The following is a 24,413-nucleotide window of genomic DNA, read 5'->3' as shown; positions in this document are numbered from 1 at the left end:
CCACTTCCCTGGGGAGATCATTCCAGTCTCTGGCTGTTCTCACTGGAAAAGGTTTTCCTCTTGTGTCCAGTTGGAATCTCCCCAGCAGTAACTTGTGCCCATCACCCCTCGGCTTTCCCATGGGATTCCTTGCCCAAAGGGAACCTCCATCATCTTTGTAGCCGCCCTTTAAACACTGGCACATGGTGACGAGGTTTTCCCGAGCCTTCGCTGAACAGTCCCAGCTCTCTCAGCCTTTCCTCACACACTTCCCAGCCCTTGGATCATCTTTGTGGCCCTTCCCTGGACCCCTCCCAGCCCACCCGCATCTTTTCTGTACAGCAGGGACCAAACCTACACCCAGTATTCCCAGTGTGGCCTGACCAGTGCTGAGCAGAGCGGGACAGTGACACCTTCATCCCTGCTGGGGATGCCCTTGTGGATGCTCCAAGCTCCACTGGCTTGTGATGTAGTTCCTGGTATAGTTCTAAAGATAATTCCAGATGGAGAGATTTCAGCCTCTCAGGAAAAAGTCTGGTGTTGTCTGTATCCAGAACAGGATTCCATCCAAAAATGCTGCTCACTTCAAATGAATTTCAAGTGGAGGAGGCGAAACCTTTCAGGAACACTGGGTATCACATGCTGTACCCACTCCATGTGCTAGACTTGTCCTGCAGTGCAGAAACAGCTGATGTACCAGTGAGCTGAAGCTTGTGCTGCTTTTCCTTCTAGGCAATCCTGCAGCTGGATAGTCCCAGCTCAGCCAGATCCATGTACAACTTCCTGAGGCAGTACCCATACAGCATGGGTGAGCACACCCTGACCTGCATGCTGTCACCCAGGGGAGAGGCTGCTGAGGTGAGATTCCTTCAGTGATACCTTGTTCTTATGGAATAGAGCCACCTTCCCATGGAGAGCAGCTCCTGCAGTGATTGCTGTCACCGTGGAGGAGAGTGAGACCTGGGTCATAGTGGGAACTGGGTTAACTCGCTCCTGTGGGATGTGGCACAGGGAGGGAGGATGAGGGCTGTTTGTCTGCCTTTGTCTCTTTCTGTATTTTACATACATGTGTGGAACCTCTTTCCATGGAGGAAAGTACCTCTTGATGAAGGATGAAAAGAGAAAGGAGGAAAGCAGTGATTTAATACAGGTTAGAAGAGGTGCGATCAGTGAGTTTAGAGTTCATCTGATCTAGGCTGATTCATCTGCTTTATTCCTCTTGGTGCTGGAGAGGGGCCTTGGCCAAGGGCCTGTAGGGCCAGGCCAAGGGGAATGGCTTTAACCTGCCCGAGGGGAGACTGAGATGAGCTCTCAGGCAGAAGCTCTTCCCTGGGAGGGTGCTGAGGCGCTGGCACAAGGTGCCCAGAGAAGCTGTGGCTGCCCCATCCCTGGCAGTGCTCAAGGCCAGGTTGGACACAGGGGCTTGGAGCAAGCTGCTCCAGTGGAATGGGTCCCTGCCTGTGGCAGGGGTTGGGACTGGATAAGCTTTTAAGATCCCTTCCAACCCAAACCAGTCTGGGATCCCATGTCTTGCGCAGAAGCTGTGACAGTCACATTGACAGAGGTGGGAACACCACCACTTGCAGCTAATTCTGTGTTCCATTTGCACATCCTCCTTCTCCTTATTTCATAGAATCCTAGAATAGTTAGGGTTGGAAAGGACCTTAAGATCCTTTTCTCTCTTCAGCAGTACTCAATTTGGACATTTTCAGCACTATTACAGAAACCAAACAAGGATGGGGTTAAGGGAGCACTGATGTTACCACTGTCACTGTACCTCTCTGACCCCTGTCAGGCTGCTCAGCCCCTGGACCAGAGCAGCACCCTGTGTCACCCACTGTGTACTGCTGGGAAGAAGCACTGTTGGGGAGCCAGAGTGAGGATGCCATTGTTCTGTTGGCTTTGAACCCTGATGCAATGCTTGTAGTGACAAAGACACGTTGTTCTCTTGCTACAGCAGATACAGGGAACTGCTATAAAGAGCAGGTTGGAGTCACAGTGCTCCCACAATGAATCCTTGACAGGCATTCCTTAGCACAAGCACTTTCATGCCGTTTAGTTAATTTTTTCAGTGCTAAGGGAGCTTTTTCCTATGGTCTAGACTTGAGGAAGAGCTTGGAAGTATGAAGATGTGGCTGTTTTGTTCAGCCTAATAAAAGATGTACCCAAACCTGCATCTGGCATCATCTCACACAGCTATAACCTGGGTTCTTGGAAATGAGCTGAGGTCCAGCACAGCAGCTCTAGGAGAGCTGCCCGCCTGGGTTTGCTGCTCACAGGGGGAAGACTGGTGGGTGATGTGATGGGTGTAGGCTGGCTGGGGCAGGGTGAGCCCCATATGATTCAGTATTCAGTATGACTGAATTATCCATCCTTGGAGCAGTCGGAAGAAGGTCAGCGAAACCTCCACCTTAGGCTTGCAGAGGGCTGCCTTTGGCCTGGGTAGGGGGCTGGTTGGCAGAATTCCTTGGGAAAGCATTACTGAAGGACAAAGGGGTCCAGGAAGGCTGGAGGCTCTTCAGGAATGAAAGCCTTAAGGTGAAGGAGCCGGTGGTCCCTATGTGCAGGGAAGAGACCAGCTTGGCTGAACAGGGAAATAGTGCTGGAACCTGGGGAAGGAAGGAGAATCTGTCACTTGTGGAAGAGCATAGAATCATGGAAAGGTTTGGGTTGGAAAGGACCTTAAGCTCATCCAGTTCCAAGCCCTGCCATGAGCAGGGATGCCTCACACTCCACCATGTCACCCACGGCTCTGACCAGCCTAGGCTTAAACGCTGCCAGGGATGGGGCATTTGTTAGGTTATATAGAGAGAAGGCTAGAAAGGCAAAGGCACAAATGGAACTACATCTGGCCACTGCCATCAGAGATAACAGAAAGTACTTTGTCAAGTCTATTAGAGGTAACAGGAAAGCCAAGGAGAAACTCCATCCTCTGCTGGATACCAGGGGGAGCCTGGTGACTGAGGATGAGGGAAAGACTGAGGTACTTCACTTCTCTGGGCACCCTGTGCCTGCGCCTCAGCACCCTCACAGGGAAGAGCTTCTGCCTAAGAGCTCATCTCAGTCTCCCCTCGGGCAGGTTCAAGCCATTCCCCTTGGCCTGTCCCTACATCCCTTGTCCCAAGCCCCTCTCCAGCTTTCCTGCAGCCCCTTCAGGCACTGGAGCTGCTCTCAGGTCTCCCCTTCAGGAGCTTTCTCTTGTCCAGGCTGCCCCAGCCCAGTTCTCTCAGCCTGGCTCCAGGGCAGAGCTGCTCCAGCCCCTGCAGCATCTCCATGGCTTCCTCTGGCCTCACTCCAACAGCTCCACGTCCCTCTTGTGCTGCTGCCCCAGAGCTGGATCAGGGCTGCAAGGGGGGGGGTCTCCCCTTCACACAGCAGAGGGGCAGGATCCCCTCCCTGAGCTGCTGCTCACACTGGGGATGCACCCAGCACATGAGGGGGTTCTGGGCTGTGAGCACTCACTGATGGCTCATGGGGAGCTCTGTTATTTGCTGGGTTATTCAAGTTCTCTGCTGATGCTTCTGAAAGCCGCAGGAACTGACCCTGATTTCTGCCTTTCAGGCTGAAGCTGTGAAGAAAGAAGTGAAGGAGGAGCCGAGCCTGGGCAGGTATGCCTTTCCCCTGTCTATGCTGTCTGTCAATGTATCTATATTGGTGGTGGTTATCTGTGGCAGGGGAAGCACCTCCTGAGCCATCTCTAGCTAAGCTGGATGCAAATCCTGCTCCGAGGTCCATCGGCTGTTCCCTGTGTCACTGCTTGGAGCTCCCTGTGTTCTGTGCGTGGGACGTGGCGTGCGCTGCCGCAGAGCTGTCGTGTTTGTGATGCCTTTGGGAGACCACGGGCTGAAACCCTCTTTTCTCTGTAAATCCCTGGAGTTATTATTGTTCTCCTCATTTGGCCAGGGTTTTACCCCAGCTCCTGGGAGCTATGTTGGGATGTACGTGTTGGGAAGCTCCGCTTTTGTTGTATTGAACCAAAAAGCACTTGCTTGTTTTATCCTCCAGCGCTTTCCTCTGTCAGAGCATCTGGCTCTCCTGTTGCTGTTTCCAAATGCTAAAAATAAACTGGAACTTCCTTGTTTAACTGATTAACCTTCACTCCGTGCTGTGGTACAGGTCCTGAGCTGATCTAGAACCAATGTTTAGGTGCTGTGTTAACATCAGAACCTACACATGGGGAACGGTGGGATTGGTATGCTCCATTGCCAACTGTTTTACGGATACTGCTGGTAGCAAAATCCCTAATTGTGGGATATTTGTTGGGTTCAGAGCCTGGATTATGTGTTTTTAATGACTGGATAGATGATTATGAGAGGTTTTATTAATGAATATGACTTCAGACACTTTCTGTGACTCAAATCCTTATTTCTGGCTAAGTTGCATCAAACCCAAAGTGTGTAATAATGATCCTAAAGTTGCATTTCCAGTGATGCCATTCTACTGTCATGGATTGTTGTTTTATCCCCAAACCCTGTTCTTTGTGAAAGCAGAGTTAAAGCATTCCTAACTTCAGGAAACCTCTCCTCAGCTCCAGTTGGGAGCATTTAGTATCAGAGCTGTCTCCGACTCGCAGGTGGGCGTAAGTGCAGGTAACCTCTTTGATCCCAGGCTTAGGCTTTAGCTAGTGCTGGGATTCATCCAAACAAGCAACTCTTCCATGAATCCCAGCTGCTTCCCTGCATCCTGCAGTGGCTGTTGAGGAGCAGGGTGATCCAAGAGTTTTCCATACAAATATCCCTACACCCAGCCTCCTTGTCTGAGGCAACTCTTCTCCTTGTGACCCTTTGAACCTTAGTTACATTTAATAAGAAGCAGAAAATACCTTCAGTATAGCTATGAAGACCTTGTCCTAGGTTTCTGAGGAGGGAAGGAATAGTGAATCCTGGGAGCAGAAGGAGCTGCCCTCCTGCTTGTCCGGGATGAGGAGATGAGCTTAAAAACCTTGGAATGCTGCTGGGAGCTCGGGTATTGTCCGGCCCAGCAGGGAGCTCATCCAGCCTTGGGGCTGAGGTCACTGATGTGCTCATGTGGACTCATCTGCTCTTGGCAAGGATGGGATCTCTTCTCCTCAGCTGAGGCTTTCCCAGCCAGGTGAAGACTCCAGGAGCATCCCACTGCTCCTTCCAGTCGTGAGTAGGAAGCAGGTTGTGTCCCTCCTGTGGCACAGCACCTGGTGGTTCCAGGGCTGATCCCAAGCCTTTCCCTTGCGAACTCCATAGCTGTGTACAGCAGCTGGTGCAGGGCATCCTGTGCAGGAATCAAGCCCAGGTACTCCTGCTTTCCCCTTTGCACTAACTCCTGTGCAGCAAACGTGTCTTGCAGGTCTCCGTGCTGCTGCTTTCCTGATGCCTGGCAGGTCTTTTAAGTGCCAAGCACCTTGATGCTTGCTCAGGCTCCTCGGTCACCCTCATCTCTGCACATTGCCATCCCTGCAGAGCTCTTCTTCAGCCACTTCTCACCCGGGTTTGAATCTCCCCGTGTATTTTGGGGCTGAGCAGGGCTTTGTGGGAGGCACAGGGTGGGTGTTGGCATGGAAGGAGATGTGAAGTCCTGAGGATTCAGAGGCTAACGTAGATCCGTGGAATGGTTTGGGTTGGAAGGGACCTTAAAGCTCCTCCAGCTCCAACCCCTGCCACAGGCAGGGACCCCTTCCACTAGAGCAGCTTGCTCCAAGCCCCTGTGTCCAACCTGGCCTTGAACACTGCCAGGGATGGGGCAGCCACAGCTTCTCTGGGCACCCTGTGCCAGCACCTCAGCACCCTCACAGGGAGGACCTTCTGCCTATGAGGGTTTAGATTGATTCCAGGTCTAAGGAGCCCTTTTGGGATGAGCTGGATGCTGGAATGGGTGAGGCTGCTTTTACTTCCCAAGATTCCAGTTCCTGTGAGTGGCTGTAGGGGATGTTCCCAGCAGTTTTTGGAGCACACACACTCCAGCCAAGCTGCAGGATGCCACTTCCTAGTGCAGGAGTGCCCTTGAATCATGCTCTCTGTGTGTGTCCATTGGGCATCTAGTCATGGTCTAGTACATCTCTGCCAGCATTAAATGGTGTCTCAAGAGGTTTTGAGGCAGAATTCACATCCCTTCTTTCTCCTCTTACATTTTGTAGCACAGGGGACAGTGCCCTTGGTCCAGAGGAAACCTTGGAGCTTGGGTTTGGGTTGTAGCAGAGGTGTTAACTGAGTTTGCCTGTTCTCATGCCTCCATTGACCCCATGTGTTGGGTCTTCATCCCCCATCTGGCCACTTGAGGATATCTTCATCCTCACTGAGCTCCAGTTGATCTGGCTTCCCCTTGTCTCACTGGCATCCTGCTGGGTGGGAGTATCACCCAGTGTCAGGCTTCTCTGCTGTAGTTCTGTTGTCAGGAGGGGTTATCCCAAGTGCAGCCTTTATTCATCCCCATGGGTTCTGAGAAGCCCCAGCTCAGCAGCTCCAAGTGTGTAACCACTGATGAACAGTGGCTTTGCTGCTTTTGTTTCAGCACTTAAGGGGATTGTCAACACTGGCATTGCAGCTCTTTTCCACCTGGGGATGTGTGAGGTGCTGGGATGCTCGTTTTCTTGAGCTCTGTAGGGAAAGGTCCACAGACATCTCTAATCCCAGTGCTTCTCAATATCATCTATGGAGGGTTCTTTCTTGCAGAGAAGAATAAAGCACTGACTAACTGATGCTCCCTGGAAAGCTCTATCCTTGTGCTGTCATCTTGGGCTTTATTATCCCAGGAGCTGCTGGTGGGATTATGGAGTCAACCAGAGCCTGGCCAAAAGGAGCCTCTGGGCATGTTTTGGATGAAGTTAATGCAGTTAAAACCAAAGCAGCCCCTTCCTTCCCCTAAACCTGAGCTTAAAACTGTGAGGCTTTTATAGCACCTGGAGTTGTTCTCTGGGATGTTGTCTGCAGAATTTGCTGTCCTCGGACACACCAAAACCCCAGTAATCCCTGAAACAGGGAGGATGCAGCTTTATTTTCCCTGTAGATCTGCTTTCCCAGCCTGCCTGCTTCAGGGCATCTAAGGTTTAGGTGCCTCAAGGGGTCCGACTGCAGGTAGCACAGGGACAGAGGCTTTGAGGTGAATGAAACCAAAGCATAAACCCAATGAGCCATTCACCTCCAGGTTTGTAAGCGTTGTAACGCTCAGAGGGGAGATTTCCAAGCACTAAATGCATCAGGAACCCCCCACCATTGGCGTCAAGAGCTTGCTGGTAACTGTAGAATTCTCCAACCTGGTTTGATTTCTTCTGTTTCTTTTAAATGCATTTAGCTCTGGCTTGAAAATATATCCAGAGGGATCAGGAGTGGTGCAAAGAGCAGCTGCTAATCCTCCAGTAGAGCCCAGTGTGGCAAAGGAAGGAGCCATTGCCATCTCTCATGTCAAAGAAGAGGAGTCAGCAGGACTCGTAGAGCCCTCTGAGTCCCACCTTGAAGGAGCAGGAAGGGACCTTGCTGCGAGACTGATGGAGGCGCCGGTGGAGAAGGTGGGCACTGGAGTGACTGCAGCATCCATCAAACCCGCTGGTACTGAACCACCCCAAGTGAAGCTGGAAGAGATGTCGCCACCACCACCACCACCCAACGTGGAGGAAGAGGAGGCAGCTCAAGGTGATACCAAACCGGTGCTGCCTGAACCTGCTGTTGTGTCTGCACCAAAGAAGGAGGTTAAAGAGAAAGGTGAAGAGTTGTCCCCTCCTGCTGCTGAGCCACCAGAAGAACTGTCCCATGTGGGCAAGGCTGAAGATGTGCCATCAGGTTGTGCTGTGACCCCAGCAGGAGGGAATTCAGGGGCGGCTGTCCCCAAGGTGATGCCCCCCAGCTCTGGCCTGGCACCAGTGCAGGTGGTGTCATGTGTTGCCCCTGTAAAGAAACCTGGTTTTTGTGGGTTGAAACTCAAAGTTGGACCGTCTGTAACTGTGGTAGCAGAGAAGAAACCTGTGCTTAAAGCTTGGGCAGCCGCGGAGAAGAAGCTGGATGGAGCTGGAGCAGGCAGAGGGGTGCGAGCAGAAGAGTCTGCGCTCCGAGCTGGAAGAGCTGTGGAGGAGAACCCCAGAAAGCTTTTGGTCAGGGCTGGGGCAGAGACACAGAAGAAACAGGAGCAGCCCATGGCCAAGGCTGGGGCTGTTACGGTGAAGGTTGCAAGTGCTGCCAGTGAGAAGAATGAGGAAAGTTTGGTCGAAACCCATCCAAATAAAGGGGCAGGAGCATCAAGAGCTGATGAAGCCCCCAAAGCTCTTGCGTTGAGCTCCCCTGCGTGTGTCAAAGAATGTTCCTCTGCTGCTAAAACGATCCTGAGGGCAGTGCTGTCTCTTCCAGACATAGCCAAGTCAAGGGTTGCAGTGTGGAGAAATGAGCCTTCGCCATGTAAAGGAGGGGAGCAGAAAACCCCCTCGAAGCCTGAGCCCCAAAGCCCAATGGTGGTGAAGAAGATAACGTCGAAAGAAGGTGATGCCCCCAAACCTGATGGCAGCAGACCAAGCCTGGGAGATGGCAGCAGCACTGAAGCGAGCAGGAGCTCTGTTGTTGATGGCAAGGGAGGCAATGGGAGGAATTCATCTCAGCAAGAGGAGTCCCAAGTGGAATCTAGGGCTAGTTCAAAACAGACTCAAGAGGGAGAGAGTAGACCCTCCAGCATGAAGAAAGACAACAGCAGCACTAAGGTGAGGAGGGCAGGAAGGCCGGTTCCGTTGCCTCATGAGTAACTAACTCCATGCTGTCTGGGACCATGAGGTTATGTTCCCCATCCCTTATCCATAAGCGAGCTGGTGTGGGCCAGCAGCCTAGCTGGAATAGCGAGATGGTGGCCAACCTTTAGATGCCATGTGAGCAACGCAGGTACGTAACTGCTTTGAGAACGCTACTTGGATAGAAGTTGAGGAAGGAGGTTTTGGAATGAGCCTTCATTGAGTGTCGTAACTTTATGTTCTTGGATTAATGGGAATTAATGAGCTGTGTGTCCTTCTGTGAGCTGGTATTTGCTTTGTCAAGCCCTGCACAGACCCTGCTTACTGCAAAGAGGCTGTTAACCTGTGACTTGGTGCCTGGATCTACCGCTGATGGTTGGCTTAGTGGTGTATTTGCCAAGAATGGGATCAGGAGCAGCAATCTGGACAACTCAAAGCTCCTTAAGGGAGCAGAGCCCTAGCTGAGTGTCTTTGTAACTCTTCTCTTGTGGGCAGGCTGCTTGGCTGAGCTGGTTTTATGGCAGCTTCTGTCTGATCTTGCAGGTTTCTGGTGATGGAGATGCTAACCCCTCAAAAAGTGGCACAGCCAGCAGTGCGAAACCAAAGGAGGTAAGGACACAACCACAGTTGGGCTCGGAGTCCAGGCTCTCTTGAGAGCATGGGTTTGTGTGTGTGTACCAAGCACCTTTAGCATCCTTCCATGGGGAATTTCTTGTTACAAACGGTGAGCATAGAGCTGTAGGGTTGAGTCGTTTGGAAGAGAAGCTGTATCCAAGAAGTGTGTTAAAAGGAGTTATTTTTGGGTCTTGGATGTTATTTCGTGGAGAAAGAGAGTATTAATTCTCTCTGCGTGAGATCTCTGCTTGTCATCACCCTGCGAGAAGGGGAAGGCAGGCTGATGTCTTCCAGCTCTTTAGAGATGCTGACAGGAGGGACAAAACCCATCCCCATCCAGGTACTTCTTCCATGCAGAGATGCTGCCTGCAGGCTCTGCAGAGCAAGGATGGGTTATGGGACAGTTTGGTGCAGTGGTGGTTTGAGGACGGGCTTGGGAGCCTGTGGGCTGAAAAGTCTGCACTGAAAAGACGTATCCAGTTCTCCCTCTTACATAAGCTGGGCTTTGGGGAAGAAAAGCAGAAAGTAGTTAATAGGAATAAAAGTCCATCTTGATGAGTCTAGAAAGAGCATTATGGGGTCAAATGCCAAAGAGCTCATCTCAGTCTCCCCTCGGGCAGGTTAAAGCCATTCCCCTTGGCCTGTCCCTACATCCCTTGTCCCAAGCCCCTCTCCAGGTTCCCTGCAGCCCCTTCAGGCACTGGAGCTGCTCTCAGGTCTCCCCTTCAGGAGCCTTCTCTTGTCCAGGCTGCCCCAGCCCAGCTCTCTCAGCCTGGCTCTAGAGCAGAGCTGCTCCAGCCCTCGCAGCATCTCCATGGCCTCCTCTGGCCTCGCTCCATCAGGTCTCTTAACACCCCCAAGTCCTTCTCCTCAGGGCTGCTGCATCCAGTCCCCCCCCCCCCTTCAGCCTGGGGATCCTCTGGAGACTCTCAGATATTTGCTGTCTTCCTGCAAGTGAGGGCAGAAACACAGAGCAGTATCCATGGCACCAGCCCAGTTCTTTTAATAGCCACAATTTGTGTCTATTCATCCGGTGTGTGTTTGAAAACCACTTGGGGTGCCTGAATTAAAGCTGCTGCACCACACAAATGCTGGTAATGAAAACTCTTCCAGTTGGGATTCAAGGCCTGAGAAGTGCCATTTCCTCCCCCCTTCAGCCACGTTCAGCATGCAGGTTTTTGAGCAGGTACCTGGGGATGCTGCTGGAGAGGCGTTGGTGTCGCTGGGTGAGTGCTAAACCTTGCTGTGTTCGCATCCTTCTGCTTCCCAGGAGGAAGAGCTGTTCCCGTTTAACCTGGATGAGTTTGTTACCGTGGATGAGGTGGTCGAGGAAGTCGAGCCTCCTGTTAAAGCACGGCGAAAACCAGCGAGGGCGAAGAGAAAAGCAGGAGCTAAAGGCAACTCCGCCGCCGCGCCGAGCTCCAAGAGGAGGAAAGGGAAGAGATCCATGGCCCACATCGCTGAGAGCGAGCTCTCCTTTGTCACCCTGGATGAGATTGGGGAGGAAGAGGAGGGCTCAGCCCCACTCATGGCAGTTGCTACCTTAGAAGCCCTCGGTGACCCTCAGGGCCTGGTTGTAGTGGATGAAGTGATGGAGGAGGAGGAGCTCTCGGAGGCAATGAAGGATCCGCAGTCGCTTGTTACTTTGGATGAGATCTCGGAGCAGGAGGATCTTGGTTCCCAGAAGGACGCGGCGAGGTTGGATTTTGAGGAGCAGGATTTGAAGGCAGAACCCTTGGTCACTGTGGATGAGATTGGGGAAGTGGAGGAGCTGCCTCTGAACGAGCCGACGGACCTGAGCCTTGAGGATGTGCCCAGGGAGGACGATGAGGTGGCTGCCGAGGACGCCAGGGATGGCGCTTCCCCTCCGGTGCCTGATGATCCCAGCGCGCTGGTGACGGTCGATGAGATACAGGAGGACAATGAGGACAACCCTCTGGTGACTTTGGATGAAGTGAACGAGGATGAGGATGATTTTCTGGCTGATTTCAATCGCCTGAAAGAGGAACTGAACTTTGTCACAGTGGATGAAGTCGGAGAGGAGGACGAGGAGGAAGAAAACTCTTTCCCAGGGAAAACTCAGGATGCAGGCAATGAAGATGTCGTTGCTGTTGCAGGACCAGAGAAGAAGGACAGTGGTGCTGTTGCAGGACCAGAAGAAATGGAGATCCAAGGAGATACGACTGCAGAAAAAAAAATTACTGCAGTCTCAAAGTCCAAAGGTGAGGAACCTCCTGCAGTTCTAGAGGGGAAAGAAGATGCTTGTCATTGTTATTAATACACATCAAAGGAAGATGCTTTGTGAAGTGCAAAACTAAGCTGTGTGTTGAAGTCTTCATGGCGTGCTTACGGTGGCTAAAATTGGGGAAGATCATTTCCTTTCTTGCCTTTGGGCTTGGCGAAGCACCTAACGCTGTGCAGATTATTGACAGTCTTCAGTTCCAGAGCCAAGTTGCATTAGGACAGGGGAGTGAGGTGAATTAGACACAGGGATACAGGGATGTAACTGCATCCAAGCTGGATCTGGAGGGAGAAGCGTAGAGCATCCTCTTTAGCCTGGAGTTAGCAAAGGGTTAAGGAAGCCTAATGCAGGGAGAGCTCTAGAAAAGGGCTTGGCCGAGGCGTGGGTGCAGGCCATGCACAATGCAGCCCACTGCTGTGACGTGTCCTTTCTGTCCCTGCTGCTGGAAGCCAGCTCTGACTGACCCAGCACCTTCCGTCCTCCTGCTCTGGAGGAGCTTTTCTCCCATCCACCATCCCCACAGAGCAGGGCAGGCTGAGTAGTGCAGGGATGGAGGAGCTCCAGAAGCATCCGGGGTTTTGTTAAACCAAAGGGGTTTAAACATCATAGAAGCATCCAATCCCAGGGTGGTTTGGGTTGGAAGGGACCTTAAAGCTCCTCCAGCCCCTGCCACGGGCAGGGACCCCTTCCAGTGGAGCAGCTTGCTCCAAGCCCCTGTGTCCAACCTGGCCTTGAGCACTGCCAGGGATGGGGCAGCCACAGCTTCTCTGGGCACCCTGTGCCAGCGCCTCAGCACCCTCACAGGGAAGAACTTCCTTATATCTATCTTACATCACTGCAGCACTGGCGCCGTACGTGGCCCAGTGCTGTCCCACCTGCAGGATTGGTGCTGGGAGTTCTGGAAGGTTCCTCTCTGGAGAGACCAAACTGACTCATGTAGACAGTAGTGAGGCCGTGTGGATGGTGTTGGTGTCGAGCAGCGCCGAGCTTGTTGCAGCTGGGTATAGGATACCTGTAACTGAGGCAATGCCTGTGTTTAACTGTGTCTCTGCCCCCAGTAGGTCACCTGGGATCAGCACGGAAGGACCTGAAGTCTAAGAAGAAGAAACTGCCTTCATCAGGTGTATCAAAGGCGCAGAGTGCTCCGAAAGGTATCCCCACATCCACACACCCCACACGCTCCGTGCTGCTCCTGCTGCGAGACTGCTGCTTGCCCATTTGGAAACACCTCCCTTGCCCCATTGCCACATTGAGTTCCAAGGTCGTGGCCCATAATCTGTGTTTTCACCTTGGCTCCTACAGATGGGTGTTTCACAGAACCCCAGACTGGTTTGTGTTGGAAGGGACTTGGAAGCTCATCCGGTTCAACTCCAGTCTCTGCTGTTGGCTTAATAGCAGCAGCAAAGTGAAAAGGTCTTTTCCCCCCTATAGTTTCCAAATACAGATTAATTCATTCCTAATGAATACACATTGATAATTTCTCTCTATAAATATATATCGCTTATATATTTATGTATATAAATATATCTTATTTATAATACTTCACAATGCTGCATAATTCCCACTCTTCTAACCCTGTCAGTGCTGTATTACCAGCTTCAGTATGGAGAGGGAACTGCTAACACTGGTTTAGAAGGTTCTATGTGTATATATATGTTTTTTCCCCCAAATCTTCCTCTAAAATTACCTTCCCATAAAGCTACTGATAACACTGGAACTGTAACAGAGGTTTTGAGGAAAACGTGGATTCTTGCTCAGTGCCTTGTGTAACAGTCACATTCCACAAAGCTTGTGTAACACCCGGCAGGACAGGGGTTCAACACAGCAAATGAGTTGTGTTCCATAGAAGCATGGAATCATGGAATGGTTTGGGTTGAAGGGACCTTAAAGCTCCTCCAGCTCCACCCCCTGCCAAGGGCAGGGACCCCTTCCACTGGAGCAGCTTGCTCCAAGCACCTGTGTCCAACCTGGCCTTGAGCACTGCCAGGGATGGGGCAGCCACAGCTTCTTCATTCAGCCCCTTCCAGTGTTCCCCCACCTTCCTTGTGTCCCATCCATCTCCCCTGTGGCAGGTTCAAGCCATTCCCCTTGGCCTGCCCCTACAGGCCCTTGTCCCAGGCCCCTCTCCAGCTTTCCTGGAGCCCCTTTAGGCATTGGAGCTGCTCTAAGGTCTCCTCAGGCTGCTCCATTCACTCTTCCCCAGCCTGTGTTTGTGCTGGGATTGCCCCAGCCCAGGGACAGGACCTTGCCCTTGGCCTTGTTGAACTCCATGAGGTTCCACCTCTCCAGCGTGTCCAGGTCCCTCTGGATCCCATCCCTTCCCTCCAGCGTGTGGGTCACACCGCACAGCTCCGTGTCCTCAGCAGCCTGCTGAGGGTTCTCATCCCCCTGTCCATGGGCAATGCTTTTAAGGTCAGAAGGTGCTGAGGGGGTTGCAGAGAGCCTCAGATCCAGGAGGGTCAGATCCTCTGTTCCCATCAGTTCCCTCCCATCCTCTGCTCACTGATCCAGGGCAGGGGAGCAGCTCGGATTAGAAACCTCACTTTTTGAATACTGAAACTAGAACTGAATGGATTCCAGTGAGATCAAATTGCACAGATTTGGCTCCATGTGATGTGATTTTGAGTCATTTGTAAAGCTGTGGTGTGTAGCTGGGATGCTCTGGAGCTGTGATCTGTGACTGGGATGTTCTGGAGCTCTGATTTGTGACTGTTGGGTGCTCTGGAGCTGTGATCTGTGACTGGGATGCTCTGGAGCTGTGATCTGTTGGGGCTTGTGACTGTGACTGGGTGCTCTGGAGCTGCTGTGACTGGGATGCTCTGGAGCTGTGATCTGTGACTGTTGGGTGCTCTGGAGCTGTGATCTGTGACTGTTGGATGCTCTGGAGCTGTGATCTGTGACTGTTGGATGTTCTGGAGCTGTGATCTGTGACTGGGATGCTCTGGAGCTGTGATCTCTGGGAGCTCTGGAGCTGTGATCTGTGACTGTTGGATGCTCTGGAGCTGTGATCTGTGACTGTTGGATGTTCTGGAGCTGTGATCTGTAACTGTTGGATGTTCTGGAGCTGTGATCTGTGACTGTTGGATGTTCTGGAGCTGTGATCTGTGACTGTTGGATGTTCTGGAGCTGTGATCTGTGACTGTTGGATGTTCTGGAGCTGTGATCTGTGACTGTTGGATGCTCTGGAGCTGTGATCTGTGACTGGGGTGCTCTGGAGCTGTGATCTGTGACTGGGGTGCTCTGGAGCTGTGATCTGTGACTGGGATGCTCTGGAGCTGTGATCTGTGACTGGGATGCTCTGGAGCTGTGATCTGTGACTGTTGGGTGCTCTGGAGCTGTGATCTGTGACTGGGGTGCTCTGGAGCTGTGATCTGTGACTGGGGTGCTCTGGAGCTGTGATCTGTGACTGGGATGCTCTGGAGCTGTGATCTGTGACTGGGATGCTCTGGAGCTGTGATCTGTGACTGTTGGATGCTCTGGAGCTGTGATCTGTGACTGGGATGCTCTGGAGCTGTGATCTGTGACTGTTGGATGCTCTGGAGCTGTGATCTGTGACTGTTGGATGTTCTGGAGCTGTGATCTGTGACTGTTGGATGTTCTGGAGCTGTGATCTGTGACTGTTGGATGTTCTGGAGCTGTGATCTGTGACTGTTGGATGTTCTGGAGCTGTGATCTGTGACTGGGATGCTCTGGAGCTGTGATCTGTGACTGTTGGGTGCTCTGGAGCTGTGATCTGTGACTGTTGGGTGCTCTGGAGCTGTGATCTGTGACTGGGGTGCTCTGGAGCTGTGATCTGTGACTGTTGGATCCACAGGAGCTCTGATCTCTGACTCTGGGGTGCTCTGGAGCTGTGATCTGTGACTGGGGTGCTCTGGAGCTGTGATCTGTGACTGGGATGCTCTGGAGCTGTGATCTGTGACTGGGATGCTCTGGAGCTGTGATCTGTGACTGGGATGCTCTGGAGCTGTGATCTGTGACTGTTGGGTGCTCTGGAGCTGTGATCTGTGACTGGGATGCTCTGGAGCTGTGATCTGTGACTGTTGGATGCTCTGGAGCTGTGATCTGTGACTGTTGGGTGCTCTGGAGCTGTGATCTGTGACTGGGATGCTCTGGAGCTGTGATCTGTGACTGGGATGCTCTGGAGCTGTGATCTGTGACTGGGGCTGCTGTGATCTGGACTGGGGTGCTCTGGAGCTGTGATCTGTGACTGGGATGCTCTGGAGCTGTGATCTGTGACTGGGGTGCTCTGGAGCTGTGATCTGTGACTGGGATGCTCTGGAGCTGTGATCTGTGACTGTTGGATGCTCTGGAGCTGTGATCTGTGACTGTTGGATGTTCTGGAGCTGTGATCTGTGACTGTTGGATGCTCTGGAGCTGTGATCTGTGATTGTTGGATGCTCTGGAGCTGTGATCTGTGACTGTTGGATGTTCTGGAGCTGTGATCTGTGACTGTTGGATGTTCTGGAGCTGTGATCTGTGACTGTTGGATGTTCTGGAGCTGTGATCTGTGACTGGGGTGCTCTGGAGCTGTGATCTGTGACTGGGATGCTCTGGAGCTGTGATCTGTGACTGGGATGCTCTGGAGCTGTGATCTGTGACTGTTGGGTGCTCTGGAGCTGTGATCTGTGACTGTTGGATGCTCTGGAGCTGTGATCTGTGACTGTTGGATGCTCTGGAGCTGTGATCTGTGACTGGGGTGCTCTGGAGCTGTGATCTGTGACTGGGATGCTCTGGAGCTGTGATCTGTGACTGTTGGATGCTCTGGAGCTGTGATCTGTGACTGTTGGGTGCTCTGGAGCTGTGATCTGTGACTGGGGTGCTCTGGAGCTGTGATCTGTGACTGGGGTGCTCTGGAGCTGTGATCTGTGACTGGGATGCTCTGGAGCTGTGATCTGTGACTGGGATGCTCTGGAGCTGTGATCTGTGACTGTTGGGTGCTCTGGAGCTGTGATCTGTGACTGGGATGCTCTGGAGCTGTGATCTGTGACTGTTGGATGCTCTGGAGCTGTGATCTGTGACTGTTGGATGTTCTGGAGCTGTGATCTGTGACTGTTGGATGCTCTGGAGCTGTGATCTGTGACTGTTGGATGTTCTGGAGCTGTGATCTGTGACTGTTGGATGTTCTGGAGCTGTGATCTGTGACTGGGATGCTCTGGAGCTGTGATCTGTGACTGGGATGCTCTGGAGCTGTGATCTGTGACTGTTGGATGTTCTGGAGCTGTGATCTGTGACTGTTGGATGTTCTGGAGCTGTGATCTCTGACTGTTGGATGTTCTGGAGCTGTGATCTGTGACTGCTGCGTGCTCTCTCCTCAGATCTGGATTACCTGGTGCCCAAGGCTGGCTTCTTCTGTCAGATCTGCTCCTTGTTCTACGCGAAAGAAACCTCTGTGAAAAACCACTGCAAGACCCCACTTCACAGGCAGAACCTGGAGGTAAAGCTGGGGCTGCTGGGGCACAGCGGGAGGCGAGGAATCTGCTTCTGACCACGTTTGGTTTAACCAGGGCTGTAACATCCTAACGGCAAAGGGAGCTCCTGTTAAGACTTCTGGGGTTTTTAGCTTGAAACCCAGCTGCAGGCACTGTTAAATCACAACCCATGAGCAAGGCAAGGACAAGCACCGACCTCCTCCCACAGCAGGGGGATGCTCAGCCAGGCTCAAAAGCCAAGGCCTTGGAAGTCAAACCCACGCTGCTGCTCCTCCTCTAGCCCAGGTTCTGTTGCCAAGCACCACATTAGGCAGAACCAAGCTCTCTGGGCAGCCCCCTCCCAGGCTCCTGCATCCCAACCTGTTTGCATCCCAAAATCCATGAATCCCAGTGGAAATGACCTGAAGGATCATCTGGTCCAACCTTTCTTGGCCAACATGATGGATGGCCCAGCACCCTGTGCAGCCCAGTCTTAAGTGTCCAACGCTGGGGAGTCACCATTCCCTGCGGAGATCATTCCAGTCTCTGGCTGTTCCCAGTGTGAAAGGTTTTCCTCTTGTGTCCAGTTGGAATCTCCCCAGCAGTAACTTGTGCCCATCACCCCTCGCTTTCCCATGGGATTCCTTGCCCAAAGGGAGTCTCCATCTTCTCCGTAGCCACCCTTTAAACACTGACCCATGTGATAAGGTCTCCCCTTCAGCTCCCTTGGTTCCTCACTGCCCTTGGCCTGTCCCTACATCCCTTGTCCCAAGCCCCTCTCCAGCTTTCCTGCAGCCCCTTCAGGCACTGGAGCTGCTCTCAGGTCTCCCCTTCAGGAGCCTTCTCTTCTCCAGGCTGCCCCAGCCCAGCTCTCTCAGCCTGGCTCCAGATCAGAGCTGCTCCAGCCCTCACAGCAGCTCCATGGCCTCGCTCCATCACCTCCATGTCCCCCCTTCCCCACTCGCTGCCCCTATGTGCCTGTGTTCCAGCCTGGAGCAACCCTTTGCAGCAGGTTTTGGTGTGGATCATGCACTGCCAGTGTGAGAAGCAGGGTGACCTTTGGCCAATGCATTCCTGAGATGATCTCCTTGTGCACTGAGGAATACCATGATTCCTTCTCACTGTTTCCCCCTTATCTCCACAGAAATTCATGGCCAAGCAGCCTGGGCAGGAGCAGAGGAGCTGGAGGTGATCAGAGGCAAGAGGAGCTCTTTTGGTGAACAAACCTTAGGGTCCAGTGAACTGTGTGTATTTTGCTCTGGTTTGATCTGTATTTTCCTTTCAGCAGCCCTCAGCCTGTACAAATCTGAGCTCAGCAGAGGCTAAACCACGAGCGTGGCTGGTGGCTCGTGTTTGCCATCGGCTCACCCCCTGGAGCGAGGCTTCCACGGTGGCAACCTGAATTAAATGTTCTTACTGTATAGTTCACACCGTGGCTGCACCTGGTGTCCTTTGTTGTCTGCTGCTAACGCCGCAGCGCAGGAAGGAACCCGGTGAGAGATCTCTGTGGTGCTGCTTCATGGAGCTCTCTGTGCAAGGGATTCCTTGTGCTGCATCTGCTGCTCCGGAGCACTGACTGGGGCTTGGGGTCCTGGCCTGCACCCCCAGAGCGTGAGCAGCAGCTCAGGGAGGGGATCCTGCCCCTCTGCTGTGCTCTGGGGGGAGCCCCCTGCAGCCCTGATCCAGCTCTGGGGCAGCAGCACAAGAGGGACGTGGAGCAGTCGTGGGGCTGCTGCAGGGGCTGGAGCAGCTCTGCCCTGGAGCCAGGCTGAGAGAGCTGGGCTGGGGCAGCCTGGAGAAGAGAAGGCTCCTGAAGGGGAGAGCTGAGAGCAGCTCCAGTGCCTGAAGGGGCTGCAGGAAAGCTGGAGAGGGGCTGGCGACAAGGGATGTAGGGCCAGGCCAAGGGCAGTGATGAACCAAGGGGGCTGGATGAGCCACTCTGGGGTTCTCTGTCAGCAGATGAAGCTCTGTAACCTCTTGGCCACCAACTGTGTGGGGAGCCCAAAGCCAGGTTCTCTGGAGCCTTCCGAGCCAGCTCTATCTGCCCTTGCACAGCAGCCATCAGGTGATGGATGGGTACCTAAAGCAACTTCCTCTGCATCCGAGGGACTTCTTGGCATCATCTCCCATGGAGGGCAGTGTTTCCCCCCAGGAGCCGGCAGTGTTTCCTGTGCTGAAGCATCATCCCCTCTCCGGGTTTCTTGCCTCCCGTTTAGGCCCTGGGAGGGTGGGATTTGGGCCAGCGCATTCCTGGCAAGCCAGGGAGGATGACTCAGGGGAAGAACGGGCTGGAGGCCAGGGCCAGCTTCCTCTTCCCTGATAGGTGGCACTGTCATCCCAGGGGAATGGGTTCCTTATTTAACCACTGAATCACTGCTCCTCCACTTACCGGTTACTGCTGGGTTCCTGGCAATTCGTGTAGAAGAGAGTTGGGAGCAGCAGCTCCTAGCTGGATCTTGGTGCATCCAACCTGGCTCCATTGCAGGGATGGGGCAGCCACAGCTGCTCTGGGCACCCTCCCAGGGAAGAGCTTCTGCCTAAGAGCTCATCTCAGTCTCCCCTCGGGCAGGTTAAAGCCATTCCCCTGGGCCTGTCCCTGCATCCCTTGTCCCAAGCCCTGCTCCAGGTTTCCTGGAGCTCCATCACTCTATGAGGTGGGTTTGGATAAAGCCAAAGGGGTGAAAGGAACGGGATGGGGACCGTGGGGTGGTGGGTCCTGGCCGGGGTCATGGAAGGAGCTGATTGCTGGGAAACCCAGGGATAAAAATAACATCCCAGGAATAGCCGGGGCCGTGTCCCTCATTCCCAGCTGTCACCGTGCGGCCGAAACGGGAGATGCCCCATCCCGGAGAGGGGGGGTGGGAATGACACTGAGGCCGGGGGAGGACGTGGGGCTGGACCCCGCGTTGGGGCGCTTGGGGGGTGGCCCCACGTTGTACACATAGCTCCCCCCCCCCAAAACCCCGTTATCCCACCCTACAGCAGCGTCCCCCCCCCAGCGCAGCCCCGGCTGCACGGTGATGGGCTGGGGCTGACCCGGGGCTCCCTGCACCTTTCTGCCTGCGGCAAAGCGCATCTCGGGGTGCAGCGGGGCTGGGGCGCGGACCGGTCCCCCCCTCCCCATAGGGGGCCACGCATTCACCCCCGCGGCTGTATCTGGGGGGAAGCCTCCAGCTCCGCACCGCCCCGGGGCCGTTCCCCTTTAAGGGAGGCGGGGCCGGGCCGGGGGTTGTGGGGGGGTCCGTGGGGCGGTGGCGGCCGGGCCGGGGCGATGCTCCGGGTCTTCATCCTCCAGGCCGAGAACGTCCGCACGGCGGACGCGGACATCAGCGACGCCTATTGCTCCGCCGCGCTCGGGGGTGAGAGCACCGGGGGGGGTCCATAGGGGGGAAGCGGGGGGGGGGTTCAGTTCTGGGGGTGCCATAGAGGGTACAGCGCGGGGGGGGGGGGGGTGTCCGTGTAGTTCCAGCTCCGTGGGTCCCGTTGTTCCCCGGTGCCGGTTCCGGCCTCACCGGGGCGGGGGGGGCACGTACGGACATAGGCACATAGGCAGCGTGCACACGGGCATAGCTGAGCGGTGGCCCTGCTCCGTGCTGGGGGGGGCGAGACGCTGCCACCCCTGTCCCTGTAACACCCCCCCCTCCCCATTGAGGGGGAGCGTGTTGGGGTCCGGATCCCCCCCTTCAGTGTCCCCCGTATGGTGGTGATGGGCAATGGGGACCCCCCTGGTACCAACGTGTGTGTGCCCCCCCCCCCCCCCCGGTATCCCCCAGACTGCTCCTGACCCCATGGAGGGTTCACAGTGAGGCCAACCTGAGGTCTGGGTGGGTGCTGGTGGGTGCTCACGCCCCCCCCCCCCCAGTGCTGTTGTGTCCCCATTGGTGCAGCAGCCCCGGGTCTGGGGGTCCCATCTCGGGGGGGGGGGGGTCACCCCCAGCTCACAGCATCCCCGGTGCTCGTGGTCCTGCACCCCTGGGGCCTGCAGCATCCCTGATTCCGGGTGATTTCCATCCCCGGGGGTTGCTGCATCCCTGGGCCCTGTGCTCGGGCATCCCAAAGTCGCAGCACCCCTGTTCCTGCTGATTCACCGTCCCTGGAGCATTCCCAGATCCGGGTGATGTATTTACCATACCAGAGCTTGATCCCTGGATCCTGGTGCTGGAGCACCCCAGGGTTTGACCCCTCTGATCCTCAGGGTTTGCATCATCCCTGCATCCTGATGATTTAATTTATCATCCCTGAGGCTTGCAGCACCCCCAGATCCCGGTGCTGGGGCATCCTCAAGGTTCACAGCATTCCTGCATCCCAGTGATTTAGTCATCATTCCCAGGGCCTGCAGCACCCCCAGATCCCGGTGCTGGGGCATCCTCGAGGTTCACAGTATTCCTGCATCCCAGTGATTTAGTCATCATTCCCAGGGCCTGCAGCACCCCCAAATCCCAGTGAGTTATTTATGGTGCTGGGGCTTGGGCAGCCTTGGAGCCTGCAGCATCCCAGGGCTCTATTTAGAGCACCCCTGGATCCCGGTCTTTTGGTACCCTTGGGGCTTGCAGCATCCCCAGGTTCCGGCTCTTGGGCATCCTTGGACTTCACAGCATCCCTGGGTCCTGATGATTTAATTTCCCATCCCTGGTGCTCGCAGCATCCCAGGATCCCAGTGTTTGGGCATCCCCAGAGCTTGCAGCATCCCCAGGTCCATGTGATTTAATTTCCCATCCCTAGGGCTTGAGTATCTCCAGATCCAGGTGCTTGGGGCATCCTCAGAGCCTGCGGCATCCCTTTGTCCTGATGATTTAATTTATCATCCTGGAGGCTTGCAGCATCCCTGGATCCTGGTGCTTGGGCGTCCCTGGGGGTTCACAGCATCCCTCTGATGGCTTAATTTACCATCCTGATGACTTAATTTACCACTTAATTTACCATCCTGATGACTTAATTTCCCATCCCTGGTGCTTGCAGCATCCCTGGATCCTGGTGCCTGAGCATCCCCAGATCCAGGTGATACATTCACTGTCCCCAAGCTTAGAGCATCCCTGGGGTTCACAGACGCTCCGGATCCTGGTTCTTGGGCATCCTGGAGGTTTGCAGCATCCCTTGGTCCTGATGATTGAATTTCCCATCCCTGGAGCTTGCAGCATCCCTGAATCCCAGTGTTTGGGCATCCTCAGTGCTCGCAGCATCCCCAGATCCAAATGATTTAATTTACCACCCCTGGGGCTTGCAGCATTCCCACATCCTGATGCTGGGACATCCTTTGTAGCATTCATAGGTCCCAGTGGTTTTATTTCTTATCTGTGGGGCTTGCAGCATCCCTGGATCCCAGTGTTTGCAAATCCCCAGAGCTCACAGCATCCCCAGGTCCAAGTGATTTAATTTCCCATCCCTGGGGCTGTCACCATCCCTGCATCCCGGTTCTTGGGCATTCCCAGAGCTCACAGCATCCCTGAGTCCCAGTGATTTAGTTTATCATTCTGGGACTTGAAGCATCCCTGGATCCTGGTGCCTGAGCATCCCCAGAGCTCACAGCATTGCCATATCCTGGTGCTTTATTTACCATCCCTGGGACTTAGAGCAGCCCTGGGGCTCGCAGCATCCCTGGCTCCCAGTGCTTGAGTATCCCCAGAGCTCACAGCATCCCTAGGTCTGGGTGATTTAGTTTCCCATCCCTGGGGCTCACAGCATCCCCAGATCCCAGTGTTGGAACATCCTTGAGCTTTACAGCATTCCTGGGTCCCAATGACTTAGCTTCCCGTCCCTGGGGCTCACAGCATCCCTGGATCCCACTGTTAGGGCATCCCCAGAGCTCACAGCATCCCTAGGTCTGGATGATTTAGTTTCCCATCCCTGGGGCTCACAGCATTCCCACTCCAGGTGCTGGGACATCCTTGAGCTTTACAGCATTCCTGGGTCCCAATCCCATCCCTAATGTGACCCTAATGGGTCCCCATTAGTTTCTCATCCCTGGTGCTCGCAGCATCCCTGGATCCCACATTTAGGGCATCCCCAGAGCTCACAGCATCCCTGGATCCCGCTGTTAGGGCATTCCCAGAGCTCACAGCATCCCTGGATTCCACTGTTAGGGCATCCCCAGAGCTCACAGCATCCCTGGATCCCACTGTTAGGGCATCCCCAGAGCTCACAGCATCCCTGGATCCCGCTGTTAGGGCATCCCCAGAGCTCACAGCATCCCTGTGAGTCCTACCTGCTTTATTGCCCACCCCGGCATCTCCCAGCATCCCTGTATCCCACTGCTTTAATTCACCATCCCGACACCTCCCAGCATCCCTGATCCCGATCCTTCACCCCCTTCCCAGGACTTCCAGCATCCCAACCTTGCATCCCTAACAGCAGCCGCATCGAGGCGCTTCCTGCCGCTTCCCCATCGGCTCCTCCTTCCTCCTTGGGAAGCAGAGAAGGGGGGGGATGTGGGATGGACCGGGATATGGGGAGGTGTCAATGGGGACCACATCCTGCCCTCTTTAGCCTCCCCTTCGCCCTAGCTCCCATCGCCCAGCCATGCTGCGTTGCTTGCTCCAACGTGCCACCCATCTCCCCAACTTGGAGAAGGGGGACAAGCAAAGCGATCCCGTGGCCAGCTTGACATTCCGAGGTGAGGAGAGCCCAGATTTGGGGTGGAATGGGCAGGAATAGGGCTTTGGAAGGGGGTTTGCCTGCTCCCCTAACCAGCAAAGCCTGGATTCTGTGGGGTGTCCGGCCAGGACATACGTCCTGGCCGCACACCCCACAGAATCCAGGCTTTGCTAAGCTCCATCCTTATCGTAAATCCATACAAAATCCTTTCATAGGATCATGGAATGGGTTGGGTTGGAAGGGATCTTAAAGCTCCTCCAGCTCCAACCCCTGCCACAGGCAGGGACCCCTTCCACTGGAGCAGCTTGCTCCAAGCCCCTGTGTCCAACCTGGCCTTGAACACTGCCAGGGATGGGGCAGTGTTTTCCTGGTGGTGGGAAATGGCCATTTTTAGCCCAAGGGATAAAAGGAAGGGAAGGAAAGGGATGAGTGGCTCCTGACTGGGCTTTTCCTGTGCTGCGAGCTGTGGGAATGGTGCTGCTGTAGTGCTGGGATCTCTTGTGGGTCCATCCTGCTGTGGTGCTGCGTGCTTGCCCAGGGTGGCTGCCTCCCTCCCTCCCTCCATCCCTCTATCCATCCCTCCATCCCTCTATCCATCCCTCCATCCATCCCTCCATCCATCCCTCCATCCATCCATCCATCCCTCCATCCATCCCTCCATCCATCCCTCCCTCCCTCCCTCCATCCATCCCTCCATCCCTCCCTCCCTCCCTCCCTCCCTCCCTCCCTCCCTCCCTCCCTCCCTCCATCCCTCCATCCCTCCATCCCTCCATCCCTCCATCCCTCCATCCCTCCATACCTCCAACCTTCCAACCCTCCATCCCTCCATCCCTCCATCCCTCCATCCATCCCTCCATCCCTCCCTCCCTCCCTCCCTCCCTCCCTCCCTCCCTCCCTCCCT

General features: G+C 54.5%; 2 protein-coding genes across 9 annotated transcripts in view; both read left to right on the top strand.

Moving 5' to 3' along the window:
* The window catches only part of ZNF638 (zinc finger protein 638), a gene marked incomplete at its 5' end in the record, with an annotated part of 40,650 nt that extends 22,487 nt beyond the window's left edge, over positions 1-18,163 (top strand). Inside the window, 8 exons of the mRNA XM_057401295.1 lie at positions 712-837; positions 3,541-3,587; positions 7,243-8,632; positions 9,200-9,265; positions 10,542-11,493; positions 12,575-12,664; positions 16,829-16,947; positions 18,066-18,163. Of these exons, the coding sequence (XP_057257278.1) occupies positions 712-837; positions 3,541-3,587; positions 7,243-8,632; positions 9,200-9,265; positions 10,542-11,493; positions 12,575-12,664; positions 16,829-16,947; positions 18,066-18,113 (2,838 nt within the window). The remainder of the gene's footprint in view (positions 1-711; positions 838-3,540; positions 3,588-7,242; positions 8,633-9,199; positions 9,266-10,541; positions 11,494-12,574; positions 12,665-16,828; positions 16,948-18,065) is intronic.
* Positions 18,164-20,174: 2,011 nt separating this feature from the next.
* Positions 20,175-24,413, top strand: part of DYSF (dysferlin) — an 88,896-nt gene continuing 84,657 nt past the window's right edge. For 4 of the 8 annotated variants that reach the window (XM_057401294.1, XM_057401289.1, XM_057401291.1 and 1 more), the window contains exon 1: positions 20,175-20,280. In XM_057401294.1, coding sequence (XP_057257277.1) covers positions 20,193-20,280 — 88 coding nt within the window. In that variant the 5' untranslated portion in view covers positions 20,175-20,192. Of the gene's footprint in view, positions 20,281-23,289; positions 23,532-24,413 lie in introns of those variants that run through there. The other 4 variants (XM_057401288.1, XM_057401290.1, XM_057401286.1 and 1 more) reach the window with 2 other exon arrangements.

The sequence above is a fragment of the Pezoporus wallicus genome, unplaced genomic scaffold (genome assembly GCF_028554395.1).
Source record: "Pezoporus wallicus isolate ANWC-B61680 ecotype Strahan unplaced genomic scaffold, APGP_CSIRO_Pwel_v1 contig_8837, whole genome shotgun sequence".
In the NCBI taxonomy this organism is placed as follows: Eukaryota; Metazoa; Chordata; class Aves; order Psittaciformes; family Psittacidae; genus Pezoporus; species Pezoporus wallicus.
The sequence above is the reverse complement of the archived record's forward strand: the minus strand, read 5'-3'. Positions and strand labels throughout refer to the sequence as shown.